The 22,784-nt window shown below is 38.2% G+C and overlaps 1 protein-coding gene and 1 pseudogene across 1 annotated transcript; both read right to left on the bottom strand.

Annotated features, from left to right (window-relative positions):
- Positions 1–805: 805 nt before the first annotated feature.
- Positions 806–1,720, bottom strand: LOC116522475 (olfactory receptor 14J1-like). The gene has a single exon (XM_032237397.1). It carries the CDS (start codon positions 1,718–1,720, stop codon positions 806–808), a length of 915 nt encoding a protein of 304 aa, XP_032093288.1.
- A 16,851-nt stretch (positions 1,721–18,571) lies between these two features.
- LOC116521471 lies at positions 18,572–19,330 on the bottom strand (annotated as a pseudogene).
- Between the last annotated feature and the right edge of the window lie 3,454 nt (positions 19,331–22,784).

Below are 22,784 nucleotides of genomic sequence, written 5' to 3'. Positions count from 1 at the left end.
CTCATAGAGAATCTATGGGGCATTGTCACGGAAATATGAGAGATATGAAACCAAAAAATGCAGAAGAGCTGAAGGATGCTATTGAAGCATCCTGGTCTTCCATAACATGTCAGCAGGGCCAAAGGCTGATAGCTTCCATGCCACGCCACATTGAGGCAGTAATTGTTGCAAAAGGGGCCCAAACTAAGTACTGAGTACATATGCATGCTTATACTTTTCGAAGGTCTGATATTGTTCTATGTACAATCCTTGTTTTATTGTTTGCATGTAATATTCTAATTTTCTGAGATGGTGGATTTGGAGTTTTCATGAGCTGTAAGTCATAATCTTCACAATTATGACAAACTTATCTTGCTTTGCATGTAATGAGTCTATCTCATATATTAGTTTCACATTGTAAGTGGTATTACAGAAATAAATGCATTTTTGCACGATATTCTAATTTTTTGAGTTTCGGATGTAGTATAAAGGACATAATAAAATATATGCTTTAAGATACATATATACATTTAGATGATAGATAGATAGATAGACAGACAGATAGATAGACAGATATAGATAATACCTATGCCTATACATATGCACATTTTCATATAGCTATACATTTGAAGAGATGTTTATTTCCCGCATGCACCCCACTCCAGTAATTAATAAGATTTTAGGAAAGTTTTATGCATGTTTTTTTTTATATGTGTCTGGCAATTATTGATGAAATTAACATTTTATATCAGTTCCCTAATATAATGCCTATACAGTCATAGATTCATAGCTGTACCTAATTGAGCAAGATATTCTTAAAAGAATCTCAGAAATGTAACAGCTTTGATAGAGCTTTTTTAATTTCTTTATTTCTCAGGCTATAGATTAATGGATTTAGCATGGGTGGAATAATGGAGTACATTATAGTAATTGCCAAATCCAGGTGAGAAGGTTTCTGAGGTGGGGATCTAAGATAAGCAAAACAGCCAATAGTTACAAATACAGAGAAAACAGTGACATGGGGTAGACAGGTAGACAATGCTTTTTTTCTCCCTTGAACAGAAGGAATTCTCAGGACAGCAGAGAATATCTGTATGTAGGTAACAAGAATGAAAATAAGGATGACAACTCCAGCTAGAGCACTAAAAATTAGAGCTCCAATTTCAGCTAGGAATAAATCAGAGCAAGCAAGCTGCAGTAACTGGGGGATTTCACAGAAGAACTGATTGACAACATTGGAACAGAATGTTGACGCAAAAGTGCCCCCAGTATGTAACCCACCATAGAAGAAACCAGCAATCCACACACTTCCAACCATTTGTATGCAAGCTCTCCTATTCATTATCAGTTCATATTGCAAAGGCTTGCAAATGGCAACATAGCGATCATAGGCCATGACTGTAAGAAGGGCAACATCACAACCCACAAAGGAGATAAAGAAAAGGACTTGAGTAACACATCCAGAATAAGACATATATCTGTTGTTCAGCACGTAATTGATCATGATATTAGGGAAAAGAACTGAGACAGAAGCAACATCCTGGATGGCCAAAATCATTAGAAAGAAGTACATGGGTGTGTGGAGATGGTAATCAAAAACTACAGCAGAGATGATAAGAAAATTCCCTGTTAGGGTCGCTAAATATAAAGTCAGAAATAAACAGAAATGTGCAATTCTCAGTTCTCTGATTGCTGAGAATTCAAGAAGCAGAAATTCAGAGATGAATGATTGATTTGCCATTTTTAATATTAATTATGAAGAGGGAATATTTCTACTGCAAGAAAACAAAAAGATAAATATTAAAACTACAATATCTTTTAAGATAATATTTGCATTTTAATATGAACGCAGGGGAGATGTGAAAAAAATTATAAAATGTTTATTGGAAGTTGATTATCAAAGAATATTTTCAGGGTTTTTATCTACATATAAGATAAATATGTTATTAAAGAATAACTCTGAAAATAATTAATAGAATAATTAGCAATATTTTCTGAATCAGAAATTACATGTTGTTAAGAACATAATGCTGAAAATTCTAGAATCTATCATTTCCTTGGCATAACACAATATGTAGGGAAGTAATCTTTAATAATTAAATATTGCATAGTATATGGGGTCATTTTTCATTCTGAAAGGAGATAAGAAAAAGAAATGAACTGTATTAAAATATAAAAGAATATGAAAGAAAACTATAAAGCAACAAGAATTATCATTTTGAAGCTCTGTAAATGTTTATATAGGTAGCAAGATACTTGCCTATTGGAATACAAATGCTAGAATGTATATGCGTACATAATCATAGATTTTTCTGTTTTTGAATGTACTTCAGGTCTTGTTTTTGTTCATTTGTTTTTATTTGTTATTTAAGTTGTACTCTTGATTAATTTATGGAAAGGGAAGGGGATAACACTGAGATTCATTGAGAATAAAAATCTTGTTACTAAATGTATTCTACTATAATATATCATGAAATTCTCCAATATTCTTCTTTATTCAAAATTATTCAGAGTGTCCAGCATAGATACACCTTCATTTTACAGGCATTGAACAGGAGATGTTATTTGCTTGGTGGCATTTATTTGGCATGATATATCTGTGTAGATTAGATATACTACAAGGGCTCAACAGAGATAATGAAGGAGCCGAGGCGGCGCAGTGGTTAGGGTGCAGTACTGCAGGCCACTTCAGCTGATTGCTATCTGCAGTTCAGCGGTTCAAATCTCACCGGCTCAAGATTGACTTAGTCTTCCATCATTCTGACGTGGGTGAAATGAGGACCCAGACTGTGGGGGCAAAATGCTGACTCTATAACCTGCTTAGAGAGGGCTGAAAGCCCTATGAAGCGGTATATAAGTCTAACTGCTATTGCTATTGCTACTTTATAGACATACTCTACAAAAATACATATATTAGGTGTTTATGGTTTATAAATATATTATTTAAATGTTTTATAAACAATGGAGTACATAGAAACTTTATGAAAACATAAATCTTACCTTTTCTTTTCTTACATCTTATTTCCAGATGGAATTTATTCTCTAGCTTTCAGTCCCTTCAAATCAATGTATTCTGCTTATTCATGAAGCTACATATCATCCTTTCCTCTTTTATTCCTTCAGACAATCAAAAGGTTTTTCTACACTTGTATATCAAGTGACAACTATGGGCACATATTATTATGAATAAAAGTGTAAGCAGAATTTGTTCCCAGCAGAGACTAAAAAGTTTATTCCTGTGGGATTCATTCTGAAAGTTACTGCAAACAAGTGATGAGAGCACAGAGAAAAAAGTTTACTTTGTGGATGATGCATCTATTAATTACAATTGCCAAATAATTGGATCTGTGTAAGCTGAAATACTTATCATCCAAATACACTATGGCAAGTGAGACTTTGCCGAAACGTTGCCAAGACAATCTCAATCTTACATGAGAAAAGACTTGAATACAACAGATGTGTGTGTGTGTGTGTGTGTGTGTGTGTGTGTGTGTAATATATATATTGTATGTATGTATGTATGTATGTATGTATGTATGTATATATGTATGTATGTATGTATGTATGTATGTATGTTTTCGTAGATTTTCACGGGTATAAGTATGCTGGTCTTTTTGTATTCGGGTCTTTTCCCATGTAAGATTGAGATTGTCTTGGCAACATTTTGGCGAGGTCTCACTTGCCATCCTCAGGCTTGGTTTTGGGTGTAAAGCATGGTTGGAGCTGCCGTCTTTCTATAAATCTTGGTGGGGTGTGTGGAGTGATGGCTTTGTTTCAGTAAGTGAAATGATTGGTTGTGTGGTTGCACCATGATTGGTGCTGATTGGTGCTGGCTGTGTTTCCATTGTTGTTTTGTGTTGTAACGGCCTGGGTGGTGAGTTGATCATTTGTTGACTAGGACTAGTATTAGCCACTAAGCCACATGCTCTCCTCCCTTATCAGCTGAGCCAAGGAAATAAGTAAGTTTTATGTCAAAGCACCTTTATTTTTTAGCACAAATGCAATACAAAAATGGTTTCCTGCCTCAAAGGCTCCTAGAGTGCAGCTGAAAGGCAAAAGGGAAGCAGTATGCTCCCTCCCATATATGGGCATACCAGGTGCTTTCACATAATACACACAAACACACACACACACAAGTGTGTGTGTGTGTGTGTGTGTGTGTGTGTGAAATGCCACTCATGCAGCATCATGAAATCTCCAAAACCATAAAGCCTACAAACTTGAAATTTGGCACCAATTTGGCTTCTAGGTGCTCTCTAAGAAAGAAGTTTTCAAAATGACCATCAGATAATTAGTATTTCTTATATAATTATTAATGCACTTTGTGCTAAGGAGTTGATTTTCTACTCCCCCTCCCAATCGGAAAATAATTCTGTTCCAACTGCCACTTGGGCATGGCCAGTGTGTGACTCATCCAGCATGCACATTGGGAATTTGGAGAAGAGCCTGAGGGAGAGAAGGGGAGAGGAGAGGCCTCTGTGGTGCCAGCCTGAGGGAGAGAAGGGGATATGATAGAGGATGTCTCTGTTAATATTTATTATTATTTTTTCCACTGGTCTTTCTTTTTTGTAAATGGTACACTATGAAAATGCACTGTATTTAAAAATGTTTATGAATAAAACTTTTTTTTTTTAAAAAGAAGAGGAGATTCTGTGCTTCTGTGAGAAATGCCTGAAGGAGAGAAGAGGGATAGGAAAGGAGAGGCCTCTGTGGGGCAAGCCTGAGGGAGAGAAGGGGATAGGAGAGAAGCATCTGTGAGACAAACCTGAGGGAGAGAATGGGAGAGGAGAGGTTTCTGTAGGGCAATCCTGAGAAGAGGAGAGGAGAGGCTGATCATAACTACTCAGTAATTTTCAAGCTATAAGAGTTGATTTATGAAGCCTGATCACATAGTTTCATAGTGGAACATGGGTTCCACTATGTAAGCTAGTAAGTAATTCAGCTAGTAAGTAATAAGATACAAAAAATAAATTTGACTATGTAGCAGAGGTAACATATAATACCATTACTAAAAACTCTTTAGCTTTTTTAAGATAAACCAAGAACCCACAGGTATTTGGAGCATTATTTGGAATTTATTTTTAAACATATTCTATCATAACTGAGTTATTTGCAAAGTTTCTTCTACATATTTCATCCAAAATCATGTGTTTTTGATGGCTGGGTTGTGATATTTCATGATTCTTTCCAGTTCTTTTTCTTCAACTCTGGTGTCTTCTGGTACTGTGATATCAATAAATTATATGTTTGTTTTCAACAACTGTGATATCTGATGTGTTGTGTTCCAAATGATGATACATCTGTATTTGAAAATACCACCATGTCTTCATTTTTTCATTTTGGATATTTTTTTCTACTTCATGTTACCATGACTTTTTGGATAGAGGTAAGTTTTATTTTTTACATAATAACCAGTGAATTAATTTAGCAACTCACTTGTGTCTAGCTTTGTAATCAGTTTGTGCAATTTTTTATGCATTCATGTATTAAATGTGAAACAGTTTCAACTTTCTCATTGCAAAGTCAGCAATTTGGATTGTCAATGGATTTTTGTATCTTCACTTTCATGGCATTCATTTGTAGTGCTTGTCTTGAGCAGGCAGTATTAAACTTTCCATTTTTCTTGATGATTCCCATCTTGTCATGCCCATATAAAGTTGTCATCACATTTTCCTTCAATGTTTTTCAAGTGCTGTCCATGCAACATTCAAACTTTTTACAAGAATACTGGCAAATTCAGCATTCAATCATCTCATGGAAAACAGTTTGTATCCACTAGAACAAAAAGGAAATTATAAAAAAGCAAGAGGAACAAAATATCATATACTCATTGATAAAATGGTACTAAAAGTGGAAAACAAAGAAAAACAAATTTAAATATGGTGTTGATTGATTACAAAAAGGCATTTGACTAAGTACCCCATAGCTGAATTAACACCTGTCTGGAAAACTTTGGAATCAGCAAAAATATTTGTACATTTTTGATGACAGGCTATATGGATGGAAAACCAAAGTTTTGCATGGACAGCACTAGGAAAATATTGAAGGAAAATGTGATAACAACTTGACATTGGCATGGCTTAAGATGGGAATCATCAAGAAAGATATTGAAGGTTTAATACCAAAAATGATTTGAGAATTGTCCATAGAGAATGGCTATGAAAAATGTACATGATCCAAATCTACCAGATTGCCCAAAATAAACTTGTCTATAAAGTAATCTTTTTTCAGCATTTTTTATATTTATCCAATGAATTATAGATTATTGTTCTTTTAAAAAAAAAATCAGCATTCTGCCTTATGACAAATAATAATGTGAAAAAATAGCAAATAATAATTTAATTTGATAATTTCCTGAAGGAGATGATTATGAAAAATGTACATCTTTCAAATATATTCAATACATAAAATATATTTTTTTAAATAGTAATTATTTTAAATCCTTCTGATGTAGGTGAGCGAACTGATTAAGTGAAGTTACAGACTTTCCCCATGTAATCAAAGACCTATGCTTTTGTTGATGTGTTGAAAATTCCTTGATCTCTCAGAATCTCCTTGAGTGAAGCTGATTTGAATTTTGGTAACAATATTGTACATATAGATAATATATTTTTTAAAAATAGTAATTTTCCACTGTCTTTTTTAGTTCTCTGTTTATCCATTAAGTCTCCTCCCTCCTCCTCCTCCTCCTTCTCCTCCTCCTCCTCCTCCTCCTTCTCCTCCTCCTCCTCCTCTCCTCCTCCTCCTCCTCCTCCCCTCCCTTTCCCTTTCCTAGTCTTCAGCCTTGGTATAAAATTATAAACAATGTACATAATGTGATAAAATATATATGATGGTGTAGTGGAGATAATTATGTACTAACATTACTAAGAAATACTTAGCTTTTTAAATATAAGACAATATCAGAGGGAGTTATCTGGAGGTAATCTTATTTGAGATCTCTTTTGAAGCATTCTTATTATATCTGAGCTATCTGCAAAGTCTCTACTACGGTTCTTTCAATGGAATTCTCAAATATTTACCTAAGGAAAAAATATTCATTTTTCACAAGAATTTTGTTTTGAATCTAAAGCTAGTACAGAAATTATCTTGCTTATCAAAGCAATATGAAAGGCCAGTATATTTCTTGCTCTATGGAATAAAGACAGGACAAATAAAGTTCTAAACACTTTTTCCAGACATACATGGACTTAAAATTTCTGAAGTAAACTAGGCTCAAGAGAAATGGGCCCTCTGAGGGCTTATTTCTGGAGTATTATTTGGAATTTGTTTTTAGACATTTTCTATTATAATTTGCTAACTGAGGCCTCTGAGAAATGTACTCTCTAAAGATAATTACAAATATCCCGTAGCTAAACCTCTATTTTTAACTAGAACTTTTGCATAAAAAAATATTATTTTAAGAATGTTTCATTGTACCATGAATACTGCCAAGTGAATACTGTACATAGAAAGGCAGTAGGTTAAACCTCCTATTATAAGGTCTGAAATCAAAAAGCAGAATGGAAAATAAGTGAAGAGTTAATGAATTATTATTATATGTGCTTTTTAAATAAATATTTTATAATTTATAAAAGGGGTTTTGCCATACTGTGGCTTTCATATACTCTTTTGTAATGTGTTAATTTTTAAAACAATCCCACACATTATGATTCATTAATTCTCATCAAATTTGTAAGTCTAGAAATGCTATTAAGTGGAAAAATTCTGCCACATGTATAGAAAGTATGTATCTGTATCTGTAATGTTGAAGAAAAAGATGAACAAAGAGACAAGAAAATTGGATTATCAATAAGTGTGGTTGAAAAAGAGAAAAGTGGAATATTAGGATGGGAGATTGACAGATCAGAATTCTATCTCAGATTCCAAAAGATAGAAGAGGAAAAGGAAGAGAACTTGGCAGAGATAATGATAGAAGTTCTCGCAGGTGCCTTGGAGATAACCAAAGAGAAGATGATGGATGGCATAGATGAAGTGTATTGAGTCTTTACAATATATGCAATGAAAAAGAAGCTCCCAAGAGAAGTCCACATAAGATTTACTAAGAAAACAATTAGGACACAAATACTCCCACTTGCTGCAGAGTTTGTCTCCCAGGGTAGTTAAAAGTCTCCCATTACTACTGTGGTATGTTTCCTATATACATTGTTAATTGATTAGTGAAATATTATAAGGCCTGAAAAACAAATGATGTTCATATTCTTAGATGCTCAGAAGGCCTTTGATAACATGAATTGGTGATTTATGTTGCTACAGTTGAAACAAATGCGCTTTGGCAAGAAATTTATTCAAACCATACAAACCATATATCACAAACACACACCAAAGATAATGATAAATGGAGAATTGACAGATTCCATTGATATTGGGAAGGGGACAAAACAAGCTTACCCACTATCACCCTTGTTGTTCATGTTAACATTAGAAGTCTTAAATAGAAACTTTAGAGAAGATAAAGATATAAAATGAATGGAAATTAAAAAGAAGAATATAAATTGCAAGCATTTGCAGATGACTTAGTCTTCATTTTAGAGGTTCCATTGGAAACCGCACCTAACTTGGTAGAAAAAATAGAGGAATATGGAAAAGTAGCAGGTCTGAAAATAAATAAAAACAAAGATTTTGACAAAGAACATGGTAGCAAGACAAAAGGAAATATTGGCAGAAGCTTTGAAGATTCAGGTCATGAACAAGGTTAAATATTTGGGGATATATTTGACAGCAAGATAATTATTATAAACTTAAACAACAAATTACGATAGACCTGGCCAAATGGGAAAACTTACAACTATCGCTAATAGGGAGAATATCAACAATCAAGATGAATATACTACCCAGGATTTTATATTTGTTCCAGACAATTCCAATTAGATTAGGAAACATTTTCTTTGAAGACCTTAGCAAAATAGTATTGAACTATATTTGGCAGGGAAAGAAAGCGAGAATAAAACTTAAACTATTACAAGATGCTAGAATAAGAGGAGGATTTGGCCTACCTAACTGGAAGTTATATTACCAGGCAACAAGCTTGATGTGGGTTAAGGAATAGTTAATGTTAAGAAACTCTAGATTATTGACTTTAGAAGGTCATGATTTGTTGTTGGGTTGGCACACTTTCTTATGGTATAAGGAAACTAAAACGCAGGGGTATTTTAGAAGACATTACATATGGGAGGCCTTGTTATTAAACTGGGAGGAGATTAAAAGGCAACATTATTTAAACATTCCAGTCTGGTTATCAACTATTGAAGCATTTTCAATAGGAAATAAACAGATATGGTGAAATATTAGATGCTAAGGGTGAACTTAAATCTATGAAGAATTAGAAGAACAAGGTATAAGAATGAATTGGTTTTCATACACACAAATACATTCTAGATATGATAAAGATTTTAAAATAGAAGATTTTTATGATATAATGACTGACGGGTAAAATTCTGAGAGGTACTGATGAAAAGATGATTAAAAATTATATGGATACTTATTAAAGGTTAAACTAGAAGAATAACAATCTATGATTGCTTGGGGGGGGAATTTTGGTTATGGAATTGATTTAGAGAAATTGCAAAAATTATGGTCACAAAATTATAAAATGACAATGTCAACAGGATATAAAGAAAACTTGTATGAGATGTTTTACACGTGGCATTTACTCCCAGCGAGGATAGCAAAAATGTTCAAGGAAAAATCAGAAAAATTTTGGAAATGTCATCAGATACCGGGTTCATATTACTATATATGGTGGACATGTGTAGAAGCTAAAAGATATTGGATTAAAATCCACAATTGGTTGGAAAAAATGACTCAGAAACATATAGACTTTAAACCTGAGATTTTTTTATTGGGAATATTACCAGAAATATACAATAGAAATTTGAAATATTTGTTTGTAAACGTGTTAACGGCAGCTAGAATTGTATTTGCAAAAAATTGGAAAAATTAGATAATACCAATGCAGGAAGAAGTTTTTCAGAAAATAATGGAAGGTGCTCAAATGAGTAAATTGACATTTGAAATTAGAGAACAAGAAGATGAACAATTTTATATGGTATGGGATTTATTTTACCAGTGGTTAGATTAAAAAACATGGAAATGAAAAATTTGGAGAATTTTTATAATATAAGAATAATAAAATAATACTGATAACAGCACAAAGATATATGATCATTGAATAGATTTAGGATGATGTAATGAATTGTTATAATATAAATGAATCCAATACCTAGAATATTTCATTCAAAATGAAGGAATAATAATTAGAGTCAAATAAATGATGTACAATGATAATGATATACAATGAAAATAATGTACAATGATAATAATATACTAGTTTTATATTTTGTGATTTTATATACAATTGAAAGTGAGGTCTATGGAAATGATGCACAAAAACTTTGCAATGAAATGTTGTATGTGTTTGAAGAAGGTTCTATGTGTTATGTGTTGTCTGTCTTTGTCCAAAAAAGAGAGAGAGAAGGAAAAGGAACAAGAAATGATATTCAATGATTTTTGGGTTTGTGGAAATATCACCCCAAGAAAATATAAATTAAGAGCTGGAAGAGACACCTGCACCAATAGAAAATGAAAGGAAGAGAGGAGGGTAGGAAGTGAGAGGAAAAGGAGGGAAGGAAGAAAGAGGGGAGGAGAGGAAAATCGAAGGTAAAAGGAGAGAAGGAGAGAGGGTAGGAAGGGGAAGGTGCAAAGAGAAGTAGGAGAGAGATAAGGGAAGCAGAAAGGGAAAAGAGAGGAGGAAAGAAGAAAGTAGAGAAGGTTATGGTTCCTCTCTGATGCACTTCTACTTCCAGGGTCACATGTGGGGTGATGATCAGCCTCCCGTCAGCAGGCAGATCACACATGGGGTGGTATTTAAGTGGCTGGTTGGAGCTTCTTCCTCTTTCTCTATCTTCACTCTCTCTTAAAATGCTGTTGGGCTCTTCTTCCACAGCCTCTGCTCCTTCGTTTTTTCCTCTGCTTGCCTCCTTTCACTCAAACTCTTCTCTCTTCTCTCTCTCAGGTCCACTGAAGCCTCTACTATCCTATTCTCTTATTTCCCTCAGGCTTGGCCCACAGAAGCCTCTGCTATCCTATTCCCTTATTTCCCTTGGTCTCACCTCTCTCCCTGTTTCCTGCCTCTTTTCTTCCCTTTCCTTTTATCCCTTCTTTCCCCCATCCAAGCCCCACTTTCTTTTTCTTGCACTCTCTCTTTCATCACCCCTTCCTCCCAAACCCTCCATTTATTCACTCCTCCCTCCTGCTACATTAAAAAAAATCTTTACTTGTATTTTTCCAGGTATTGATGTTAGACACATGGATTTTTATTTTTATTTTTGAAGATGCTAGGAACTACATCAGCTATTTTCCAATCCTCTGGTTGTTCACTGGTGCTCCAGGATTTTTGAAAGTTATAATACAATGATTCTGAGATCTCCCATATCCTTTAGAATAGATGTAGTTTGTCAGGTCCCAATGATTTATATTCATTAAGACCATACAGATATTCTTTTACCATTTGTTTGTTTATTTTAATTTTTATTTCTAGTCTGTCTTTTACAGTTATGTTTTTGATAGGTTGGACTATAGTTTCTTTCTGCATGGAAACTGATGTAAAGAAGGAATTAAGCAGTTCTGCTTTCTCTCTACTGTCTTTTACTTCTTTGCCATCTTCCCTCTTTAGAGGACTGACTGTTTTCTTAATTTTTTCTTGTTATTTACATGTTGAAATACACTTTTTGATTATTATTTTTTACTTTTGTTTCAATTCTTTGTTCATTCTGAGCCTCAGCTTTCCGGAACTTCATATTTGCATGTTCAAGCTATCTGCAAATAATCTGCCTTAGTTTAAGGTGACCAGATTTTCAGATTGGAAAAGAGGGACACCCTTGACCGGGGGGGGGGGGGGCTTGATTAAAAAAAAAATTTTTGTCAAAAGGTCACCCCAGGACACTGAAACCAGCATAAATACGAATCTGTTGCCAAACAAAATTTTGATCACGTGACCATGAGGATGCTGCAACGGTCGCTAAGTGTGAAAAATGGTCGCAACGGTCGCTAAGTGTGAAAAATGGTCGCAACGGTCGCTAAGTGTGAAAAATGGTCATCAGTCACTTTTTTCAATGCCATTGTAACTTTGGTCACTAAATGTTTTCCCTCTCCTCGAGACTCCTCACTTCTTCCTTCATTCCTCTTGCTTATCTACCTTCACCTTATCTGTCTTCTGCTCTTTCCCTCTCTTCCTTCCTTCCTCCCTCCTTCCATCCTCTTCTTTCCTCACTCACTCCCTTCCTCCTTTTTTCTCTTCCTTCCTCCTTCCATTCTTTATACGATATAAAATTCAATGAGGGTGAAACACACCAAATCTGGCAAAGCTGCCTTGCACCAACCTGGCCTGCCCATAGAATAGCAGCCACTTTGAGACACATAAACCTGGTCTGAACATATTGCATCACAAAGATTTGCAAAGATCACATTTGCAAAAAGGAACATTTCTTGTAGTAAATACATTTTATAAACAATTTAAAAGTAAAAATCCCCCCAAAATAATAAAAAAGGTATTCTATAAATAAAAGAAATCCTTAAAAACCATTGTTAAGTATTACACCAGCAATAATTTATACTGTCACCATTTCAAACTATCATCAGAAATACGAATCTGTTGCCAAACATCAACATTTTGATCGCGTAACCATGAGGATGCCACAACGGTCGCTAAGTGTGAAAATGGTCGCTAAGTGTGAAAAATGGTCATCAGTCACTTTTTTCAATGCCATTGTAATTTTGGTCACTAAACAGCCATGTTCCTGACTTAACAACCACCATGGTTCACTTAACGTGGCAATAAAAGGTCGCAAAATGAGGCAAAAATCATTTAACAAACGTCTCCCTTAGCAACAGAAATTGGGGGATCAATCCTGGTCGTAAGTCGAGGATTACCGGTAGCCAATTGCAAAAGGCAACTTTACTTGGAACAGGTGAGATTGTGCCCGGATCCCTTTCATGCCAACATCCCATCCTGTCCATGGGGAGAACTCCACAGGCGGACAAAAGCCCCAATCCCCTCTCAACCTCCAGCTGACTCTGCCATCCGCCATAACCACACATGCCCCTCAAAGGCAAAACTCAGGGGGCTGAATTCTACAGGGGGAGGAGTAAAGGGGGGATTTGAGGGGCAGCCCAAAGCACCATCTGTCTAAATTTGCATCAGGCAGGCAGTAACATTTTCATAGACCATGATCAGAGGAGCAGCTGATCCTATGGAGAGACTCCTCCTGCATTCAGTCCCAGGCCTACAAGTGGAAGTACCCTTCCTTCCTTCCTCCTTTCACCTTCCTTCCCTCCCTCCCTCCCTCCCTCCCTCCCTCCCTCTTTCTTCCTTCTAGCCTTCCTTCCTTTCCATTCTTTCTCCTTCCTTCCTTCCTCTTGCCTATCTGCCTTCTGTCTTTCTGCTCTTTAGATCTCTCTTCCTCCTTCCTTCCTCTTTCCATCCTTTCACCAAAAATCAGGATGTTTTATTAGCATCAGCATCATTCTGCTGAAAATGCCAGATTCTGTGGTACTTCTGGATGAGATTTAGAAAATTACAGAGACATGAGGAACCATTATATAATTTCACTTGGCAAAACTCTGATTAAAATAATAGCAACAAAATGTAAGGTTTTTTAATTTTAAAACTCTAGCAAAACATAGATTTATTTCCAGTTTAGTTAATTAGTGCCATTATAAACAGGAATGCAATTGATTAAATAAAAATGACTTTTTCTTTTATTAAGAATACTTATTCTACACTAAACTAGAAAATATTTCATAGGCCCTTCAACAAGTTTGTTACAAATTTTCAGGATTGCATGCATTCTTGAAACTGATACCATGTAATGTTAAAAAGCAGATAGCTAACTAAGTACACTAAAAACCATGTTTAATTATTTGCTACTTGAGGCCAATAGCAATGATGAAGAAATTTCTGTCATCCTCAGTGACAATATTTTTAGGGCCAAAAAATAAAACTCTGTATATTGGATCTGTTGAATGGAGAAAGGCCTGCCCCCCCTCCCCCAAATGAGACACCTTCCATGATAATAGGAGAGGAGAGCCTGGAGACAGCAATCACAAGGCAGAACGTAGCTAAGAGAACGGAAACTTGCCTCTTGGAAGTAATGACCCGGTTTGGCTCCCACTTTCAACAATCGAACAGAGAAGCGAAGAGGCAGGACAGACGAAGCGGGAGCCAAGCCGGGCTAGAGTGTTGGGCTGAAGGAAGGAGGGATACACACACTCGTGTTCTCCCCCTTCCTCTCTCTCTCTCTCTCAAATGGCAAATCCGAGCCCGGTCCCATGCCTTCTCCCAACCCCCGCCCTGTTCTCTTAGCTCTCCTCTCCTATTATCTTGGAAGGCGTCTCATTGGGGAGGGGGAAGCAAGCCTTTTTCCATTTCAAGGAGCTGCCGCTCCTCCCCCCCACCTCTTAGAAGTCCAGCCAGCTGCCCGCCAAGCTCTCCGCGGAGACTCACCCAGAGTTTTCACCGCGATTTGCCTGGTGAGGGGAGGCGGCAGGTTGATGCAGACCAAATCCACAGTATAATAAATACAAGTATAATAAATACTTGTATTTATTATACTTGTATTTACTTCCTCCTCCTTCTCCTCGCTGCGATCTGGTTGCTTCCCTTCACATCTTTGGAACGGCTTGGCTCCTTTTTTTTTTTTTAGGGCGCCCCTCTGTTGGGAGGAGGTGGAGGATAGGCTCCAACTCTGCCCAGAGAAGGAGCCCGAGCGCTCCGGGGAAACGCGGCAAGCAAGCCAGCACTTCAAAGTCATGTTTCGCTGAATGACGGGCAAGTTCTAAACTGCCGGCATGACTTTGAAAGGGCTGGATTGCCTTCTGCATGGGCTGACGTGGAAGGCAAGCGGCAAGCCAGCCCTTCAAACTCATGCTGGCACTTTAGCGTGCCCCTCAGCCGCCATTCAGCGAAACATCTTTCGCTGAATGGCGGGCGAGTTCTAAACTGCCGGCATGACTTTGAAAGGGCTGGATTGCCTTCCGCGCGGGCCGAAGTGGAAGGCAAGCGGCAAGCCAGCCCTTCAAACTCATGCTGGCACTTTAGCGTGCCCCTCAGCCGCCATTCAGCGAAACATCTTTCGCTGAATGGCGGGCAAGTTCTAAACTGCCGGCATGACTTTGAAAGGGCTGGATTGCCTTCTGCATGGGCTGACGTGGAAGGCAAGCGGCAAGCCAGCCCTTCAAACTTATGCCGGCACTTTAGCGTGCCCCTCAGCCGCCATTCAGCGAAACATCTTTCGCTGAATGGCGGGCAAGTTCTAAACTGCAGGCATGACTTTGAAAGGGCTGGATTGCCTTCTGCATGGGCCGACGTGGAAGGCAAGCGGCAAGCCAGCCCTTCAAACTTATGCCGGCACTTTAGCGTGCCCCTCAGCCGCCATTCAGCGAAACATCTTTCGCTGAATGGCGGGCGAGTTCTAAACTGCCGGCATGACTTTGAAAGGGCTGGATTGCCTTCCGCGCGGGCCGAAGTGGAAGGCAAGCGGCAAGCCAGCCCTTCAAACTCATGCTGGCACTTTAGCGTGCCCCTCAGCCGCCATTCAGCGAAACATCTTTCGCTGAATGGCGGGCAAGTTCTAAACTGCCGGCATGACTTTGAAAGGGCTGGATTGCCTTCCGCGCGGGCCGAAGTGGAAGGCAAGCGGCAAGCCAGCCCTTCAAACTCATGCTGGCACTTTAGCGTGCCCCTCAGCCGCCATTCAGCGGAACATCTTTCGCTGAATGGCGGGCGAGTTCTAAACTGCCGGCATGACTTTGAAAGGGCTGGATTGCCTTCCGCGCGGGCCGAAGTGGAAGGCAAGCGGCAAGCCAACACTTCAAAGTCGTGCCGGCAGGCAGGGCTGGAGCGAGCATGCTCCGTCCCGGTGGGTGCATGAGCGGAGCACTTTTCCAGCGCTCCTGTGCCTGGAGAGCTCCCTCTGCATATGAGCCCGGGATCCGCCATTTGCGCTCCCTTGCTCTGCCTCGCCACCCGCCTTCCCTATCTAGGGACTCCTCCAGCAGAAATAGCAGAGTCGCGTCGAGCGCCGCTCTGCCTTTCTCTGTGCTCTTCCCGCCCGGACGCCCAGAGCCTCCCAGCCCGCCCGGCCTGGGGTGAGTCAGCTGCAGTGCAGCGGGTGGCGATCCCGCCACCCCCCCTCACTCGCCCCGCCCGTCACTTACTCTGAGTTCGGAGAAGAAGCGGCGGCCCCAGGTGGCACTTTTCGCAGAGGTTTTTCCAAGCTTGTCCGGAAGTGGAGCTGGAAAGGCGAGCTCGCTCCCCGCTCACTCGCTACGCTACCCCGCCCATGCGAGCGGCAACGGATGGGCGGGGGACTCATGCGGCATGCTAAGCGGACTCCAGCCAATCAGTGAGCTGGCTGGGATGGAAAACTTTAAGCACGCCGCGTTTTCCATCCCAGCCAGCTCACTGATTGGCTGGAGTCCAGGCCAATCCAATCTGTGAGCGGCAGGCTGGGCTGGCTTAAATTTGTAGGTAGGAGGTAGGATAGAGAACAGAATGATGAGCCAGCCCAGCAAGCTAGCAGCTGATGGGCGGGAGCTGCGAGCGCCAAAAAAAGTGTGCTTTTTAAAAAAGCGGTCGGGACGCGGGAAAATGCATTGGAAAGCGGGTGTGTCCCGCCAAAAGCGGGATGTCTGGTCACCTTACCTTAGTTACATGTCCCTCTTTCCATTTTTTGTACTCATCCTGTTTGTCTTTCAGTTTATCTCAGAGATTGTTGTGTAACCATGCTGATTTCTTCTTGGATTTCTTGTTTTTCTTTTTCAGTAGTATTATGGTGGACTGAGGTTTTATGATCATATTTTTTCAGAGTTTACTATGCTTCTTTTCCTCTTTAGGATTTTTATCCAATGAATTTTTCTTATGCTTTCTTTGAATTTGTTCAAATCTGCCCCTTTAAAGTTTAAGACACTGGTTGGATTATATTCTGTTGCTTGTGTTTTTGATACACTGAATTCCAATAAGATGTGGTCGTTCTTGCCCAAGATTCCAGAAACTTCAACACCCTCTATCACTTCCTCTCTATTAATGAGAATTGGGTCCAGAATAGCTTTTCCTCTAGTTCCCTTCTCTACCTTTTGGATGACAAAGTTGTCAACTACATTGGTTAGGAATCTATTTGATCTCCCCCTTGCTGCAGAGTTTCCCTTCCCTCCTCCCCCTCTCTCTCACTCTCTATTTGTGTGTGTATGTGTGAACATGTTTAAAATTGATAAACATAAACATTACTTTGTTTAATTTCCCACATTTGCAGAGATTTTCATATTCAAGAGCAGTATGGATGTATATATTAAGAGACAACTATGTAAAATAAATATTCAGTCTTTTGTGTAAAATATATTTATTTATTCCCTTCTAAATTCATTCCAGGATTTTAATCAAGAAAAAAATCAATGTAATAAATTTATTTTTTCCAATGCTTCCAACCAAAGTTAAATACTCAGTTAGAGGTTTATCACAGATCACTACATCCATTTGGTTTTCTATATAAAGATCATGTTATTTTAAAAGTTAAAATAAAAAAGGTTTTCATGAAACAATCCAAACAAGTAGGTAGATAATATAGATGGTAGGTAGGTAGGTAGGTAGGTAGGTAGGTAGGCAGGCAGGCAGGCAGGCAGGCAGGCAGGCAGGCAGGCAGGCAGGCAGGCAGACACACAGAGACAGACAGACAGACAGACAGATAGCTATGAAAGAGATGATAGAATGATAGATATCTATAGATAGATAGAAAAAAACAAAGAAATGCAGCAAAACATCTTTGTCAAAGAGCTCACATTGTCCAATAGATATTCGGCTATTATAACCTCATAAATAAACCTACAGTTTATTAAATCAATAAAAGGTCTTACATCACTTTTATTGATTTAACAAAGAATAGGTTTATTTATCAGGTTATAATAGCTGAATAGATCATATTTTATAAGCAATATTTTAGCTCTAGCAAGGGTTACATTAAGATATTTCTTCTCAAAATGTGTATCCCATTGGGGAACAATCTGAAGAGTATGTGTATGAACACAGATAGATAGACATATAGATGTAGATATAGATGTTGAAGTAGATGTAGATATAGTATAAAGGACTTTGTAAAATATATCTTTAAGATACATATATAAATTTAGATAGATAGATAGATAGATAGATAGATAGATAGATAGATAGATAGATAGATAGATAGATAGACAGACAGACAGACAGACAGACAGACAGACAGACAGACAGACAGACAGACAGACAGACCGGCAGACAGACCGGCAGACCGGCAGACAGACCGGCAGACAGACAGATATAGATGATATAGATATAGCTATGCCTACACATATGCACATTTTCATATAGTTATACATTTGAAGAGATGTTTATTTCCAGCGTGCACCCCACTCCAGTTATTAATAAGATTTAAGAAAGTTTTATGCATGTTTTTTAATATGTTTCTGGCAATTATTGCTGAAATTAACATTTTATATCAGTTCCCTAATATAATGGCTACACAATCATAGATTCATAGCTGCACCTAATTGAATTAGAAGAATCTCAAAAATGTAACAGCTTTGATAGAGCTTTTTTAATTTCTTTATTTCTCAAGCTGTAGATTAATGGATTTAGCATGGGTGGAATAATGGAATACATTATAGTTATTGCCAAATCCAGGTGAGAAGGTTTCTGAGGTGGGGAGCTAAGATAAGCAAAACACACAATAGTTACAAATACAGAGAAAACAGTGACATGGGGTAGACAGGTAGACAATGCTTTTTTTCTCCCTTGAACAGAAGGAATTCTCAGGACAGCAGAGAATATCTGTATGTAGGTAACAACAATGAAAATAAGGATGACAACTCCAGCTAGAGTACTAAAAATTAGAGTTCCAATTTCAGCTAGGAATAAATCAGAGCAAGCAACCTTCAGTAACTGGGGGATTTCACAGAAGAACTGATTGACAACATTGGAACAGAATGGTGATGCAAAAGTGCCCCCAGTATGTAACCCACCATAGACGAAACCAGCAATCCACACACTTCCAACCATTTGTATGCAAGCTCTCCTATTCATTATCAGTTCATATTGCAAAGGCTTGCAAATGGCAACATAGCGATCATAGGCCATGACTGTAAGAAGGGCAACATCACAACCCACAAAGGAGATAAAGAAAAGAACTTGAGTAACACATCCAGAATAAGACATGTATCTGTTGTTCAGCACGTAATTGATCATGATATTAGGGAAAAGAATTGAGACAGAAGCAACATATTTTACAGAAATACTCTACAGAAATATATTTCTGTTCCAATTCATTGCAGATAAAAGATCGCAGCGGCAAGAGGATCTGCTCTGCTTCTATTCCCCCCCCCCTCCGCTCCAAAGAAGCCGGCTGCTAGCAAGTCTCCACGAGCCCCCACTTCCCTCGCCGGACTTTCCGGCAATATAGGACAGCATTCTGCTCCCGCCGCTTTTTCCCAGAGCTCCGGCAGGCCTTGCAGGGTGCCAAAGGGGAAGTGGGCTTCTTGGAACACCCCACCACCCCTCTTCACCGTTTCCTCCTTGGGCTGCTGGTTGGGAGACAGAACCAGGGCTGCAAACACCCTCCCCACCCCTCTTCGCCTTTCGCCTCCACGGTTCCTCCTCGCCCCCACCTCCTCCATCCCCAAGTCTGTGTCCACCAGGCGTCTCGCGTTTATGCCCACCATAAATGCGAGACGCCTGGCGGACACAGCGGGAGGGACTGAGGAGGAGGAGGGGGCAAGGTGGCAGCCGGCGAAGAAAGGGGAGAGGAGGAGGAGGAAAGAAAGAGGGGAGCAGGATGGGGGGGAGAGGGCTGCCCCTCTCTTCTCAAACAAACAAGGCTCCCCTCCCTGCATCTGCTCCTTCCCTCTCTTCTCAAGCAAACTCTCTCTCAAATTTGAGAGAGTTTGTTTGAGTGAAGTTAAGAAACACACACACACAGAGAGACAATAAAAACAAATGACAATTACTTAAATTACAAATAAATTGAATTCCTCCCCCCTGCCCCCTCCCTCTGATCAACATACCTTCCAGCTACGCCAAAATTCCAGATTCGGTCTAGCTAGGCTCCAGGGCCAGGCAGGCTAGGATAGTGGCTCCTAGAGCCACCACGTGCCCTTTGCAGGAAGAGGCCCGAGAACTATGGGCCTCATTTGCATACTAATGCTTTTGCTTTTAACCCTTGGTTAACCCTTAAAAGGCAAAAAAAAATCCTTATTCAAAGGAGGCCCCGAGTTCTCTTCAAATCACTGTGAGTTGAAGTCTGGTAGCAACTAGCTTGACCTTAATTATTTTAGAAAAAATATTTTAAATTCCTTCCTTTTCCTGAGGAGACTGGTGAGGCCCGCCTCCCCTGCCTCTAGTGAGTGCACGTCCCTGATCTCTACATTATGTATGTCAAGGAGAAAGAGAAAAAGAGAATATAGTGATTTTTCCCACCTTAACTTACTATAAAAAGATTATGAAGATGCAGATATTAAACACTTTATGGTATCATCAAGATAGACTTTGCATAGATGAAATATATATGAAAATAAAATGATTTAGTACTTGTTTCTTTATGGTAGATTTCTGGCATATATGTAAGGAGAAACAGTTGTGAAAGATAGAAGAAAGTATATATTTTCATTTATGTGTTTTTTGAAAGGGTATGTAACATTATGGAAAGAAAGATATAAAATTTCAGGTAACTGAATATTCTATTATGATTTTAAAAAAACCTACAGTTAATAATAATCACCAGGACTATTTTAATTTCTAAATTGTAACCAATTCGTTTAGAAAAAATATAAGCAAATTTTATAGCTAAGGTTGCTGTGCCCTCATTTTTCCTACTTCTAATTCAGAATGCTCATAGGAAAAAATAATTCTTCAGTTTAAAGAATTTGAAACCACATCCATCCAATAATTGCTCTATAATCTGCCTTCATTTCTTGCCTAATATGATTAGTATGAATTCATCTCTATTTTGTGGGGTTGTTGAGCCAAAGAAGTATTTTAGTAGTTAGTATTTTAGTATTTTATTAGGATTTATAGGCCGCCCTTTTCCCTGAGGGGACTCAGGGCGGCTTACAATCATTAGGGAGGGGGTGCAATTCAAAATAAACAATATGTGAGCAAAATAAAATAATAAAAACACAACTTGCATTCAACATTCAACACTCGGGTGGAGCAAATTAGAGGCTTATCCCCAGGCCTGTTGGGATAGCCAGGTCTTGAGGGCTGCGCGGAAGGCCTGGACGGTGGTGAGGGTGCCTATCTCGATGGGGAGATCGTTCCACAGGGTCGGAGCTGCAACAGAAAAGGCTCTCCTCCGTGTAGTCGCCAGTCGACATTGACTGGCGGATGGAATTCGGAGGAGGCCCAGTCTGTGCGATCTTATCGGTCGGAGAGAGGTAATCAGCAGAAGGCGGTCTCTCAAGTAGATTTGAACAGATTCCATTTCAACAATGCTGGTCACCCAAACACCTAAATCCTTAAATCCTTGACACCTTTAGATACATACCATTCCATCTACAGAAGGTAATGAAAAAATGTTTTCATTTCAGAATGCTTTTGAAGAGCTTATTTCATATGTGCATGTGGTATGTTATGTAATATACTTGGGTCAAAATAAAATATGACCTTAATTAAGTTATGTATGTATGTGTGTGTGTGTGTGTGTGTGTGTGTGTGTGTTTTATTTGTGTTGATAAATAAATTTTATTTATTTATTTATCAGCACAAATAAAAAACACAAATATAACAAAGGCAACAGTAAAAACATTGGGTTTCTGTCATGATGGACTCTTGTGACCAGCCGATTGACAGATGATGGAAGCAGTTAGCTTCCTCCCATAATTGGGGCTTACCAGGGGTTGTGACACTATATATATATATATATATATATATATATATATATATATATATATATATATATATATATATATATATATATATATATATATATATATATATATATATATATATATATATATATATATATATATATATATATGTTATATTTATGCTGATAAATAAATAAAGGGAGACTAGTATAGATCTATTTCAAGCTATTTAGCTCTCATCAGCTAGCCATACCCAAGTTTGGGAATCGAAACTAGCTGATGAGAGCTAAATAGCTTGAAATAGATCTATACTAGTCTCCCTTTATTTATTTATCAGCATAAATATAACAAATGTAACAAAAAAGGCAACAGTAAAAAATATTGGGTTTCTGTCTGGATGGTCTCTTGTGACGAGCCTAATGACAGAGAGTGGAAGTGTGACCTTCCTCCCATACTTGGGCATACAAGGGGTTGTGACTTTAAGTATATATGTGTGTGTGTGTGTGTGTGTGTTTTCTGAGGTTTTCGCGGGTGTTAGTATGTAGATCTCTAGTTGTTCGGGTTTTCTCCCGCGTAGAATTGGAGATGTCTTGGCGACGTTTCGATGAAGTCACATTCGTCATCTTCAGGCTGCTGCTGATTACTTCAGGTTTGGTGTTTCCAGGAGTAGTGTTTCCACTACTGCAGCCTGAAGATGACGAATGTGACTTCGTCGAAACGTCGCCAAGACATATATATATATATATATATATATATATATATATATATATATATATATATATATATATATATATATATATATATATATATATATATATATACACACACACACACAAACACACACACACACATATACATATACATACACACACACACACACGCACAAACATACATACATACATACATACATACATACATAC

This window comes from Thamnophis elegans, chromosome Z (genome assembly GCF_009769535.1).
Source record: "Thamnophis elegans isolate rThaEle1 chromosome Z, rThaEle1.pri, whole genome shotgun sequence".
In the NCBI taxonomy this organism is placed as follows: Eukaryota; Metazoa; Chordata; class Lepidosauria; order Squamata; family Colubridae; genus Thamnophis; species Thamnophis elegans.
Note: the sequence above shows the minus strand (reverse complement) of the source record. Positions and strands in the feature narration are given on the sequence as shown.

What these genes read in the sequence shown, in the direction of transcription:
- LOC116522475 (XM_032237397.1), bottom strand. Translation starts at nt 1,720, where the DNA reads ATGGCAAATCAATCATTCATCTCTGAATTTCTGCTTCTTGAATTCTCA.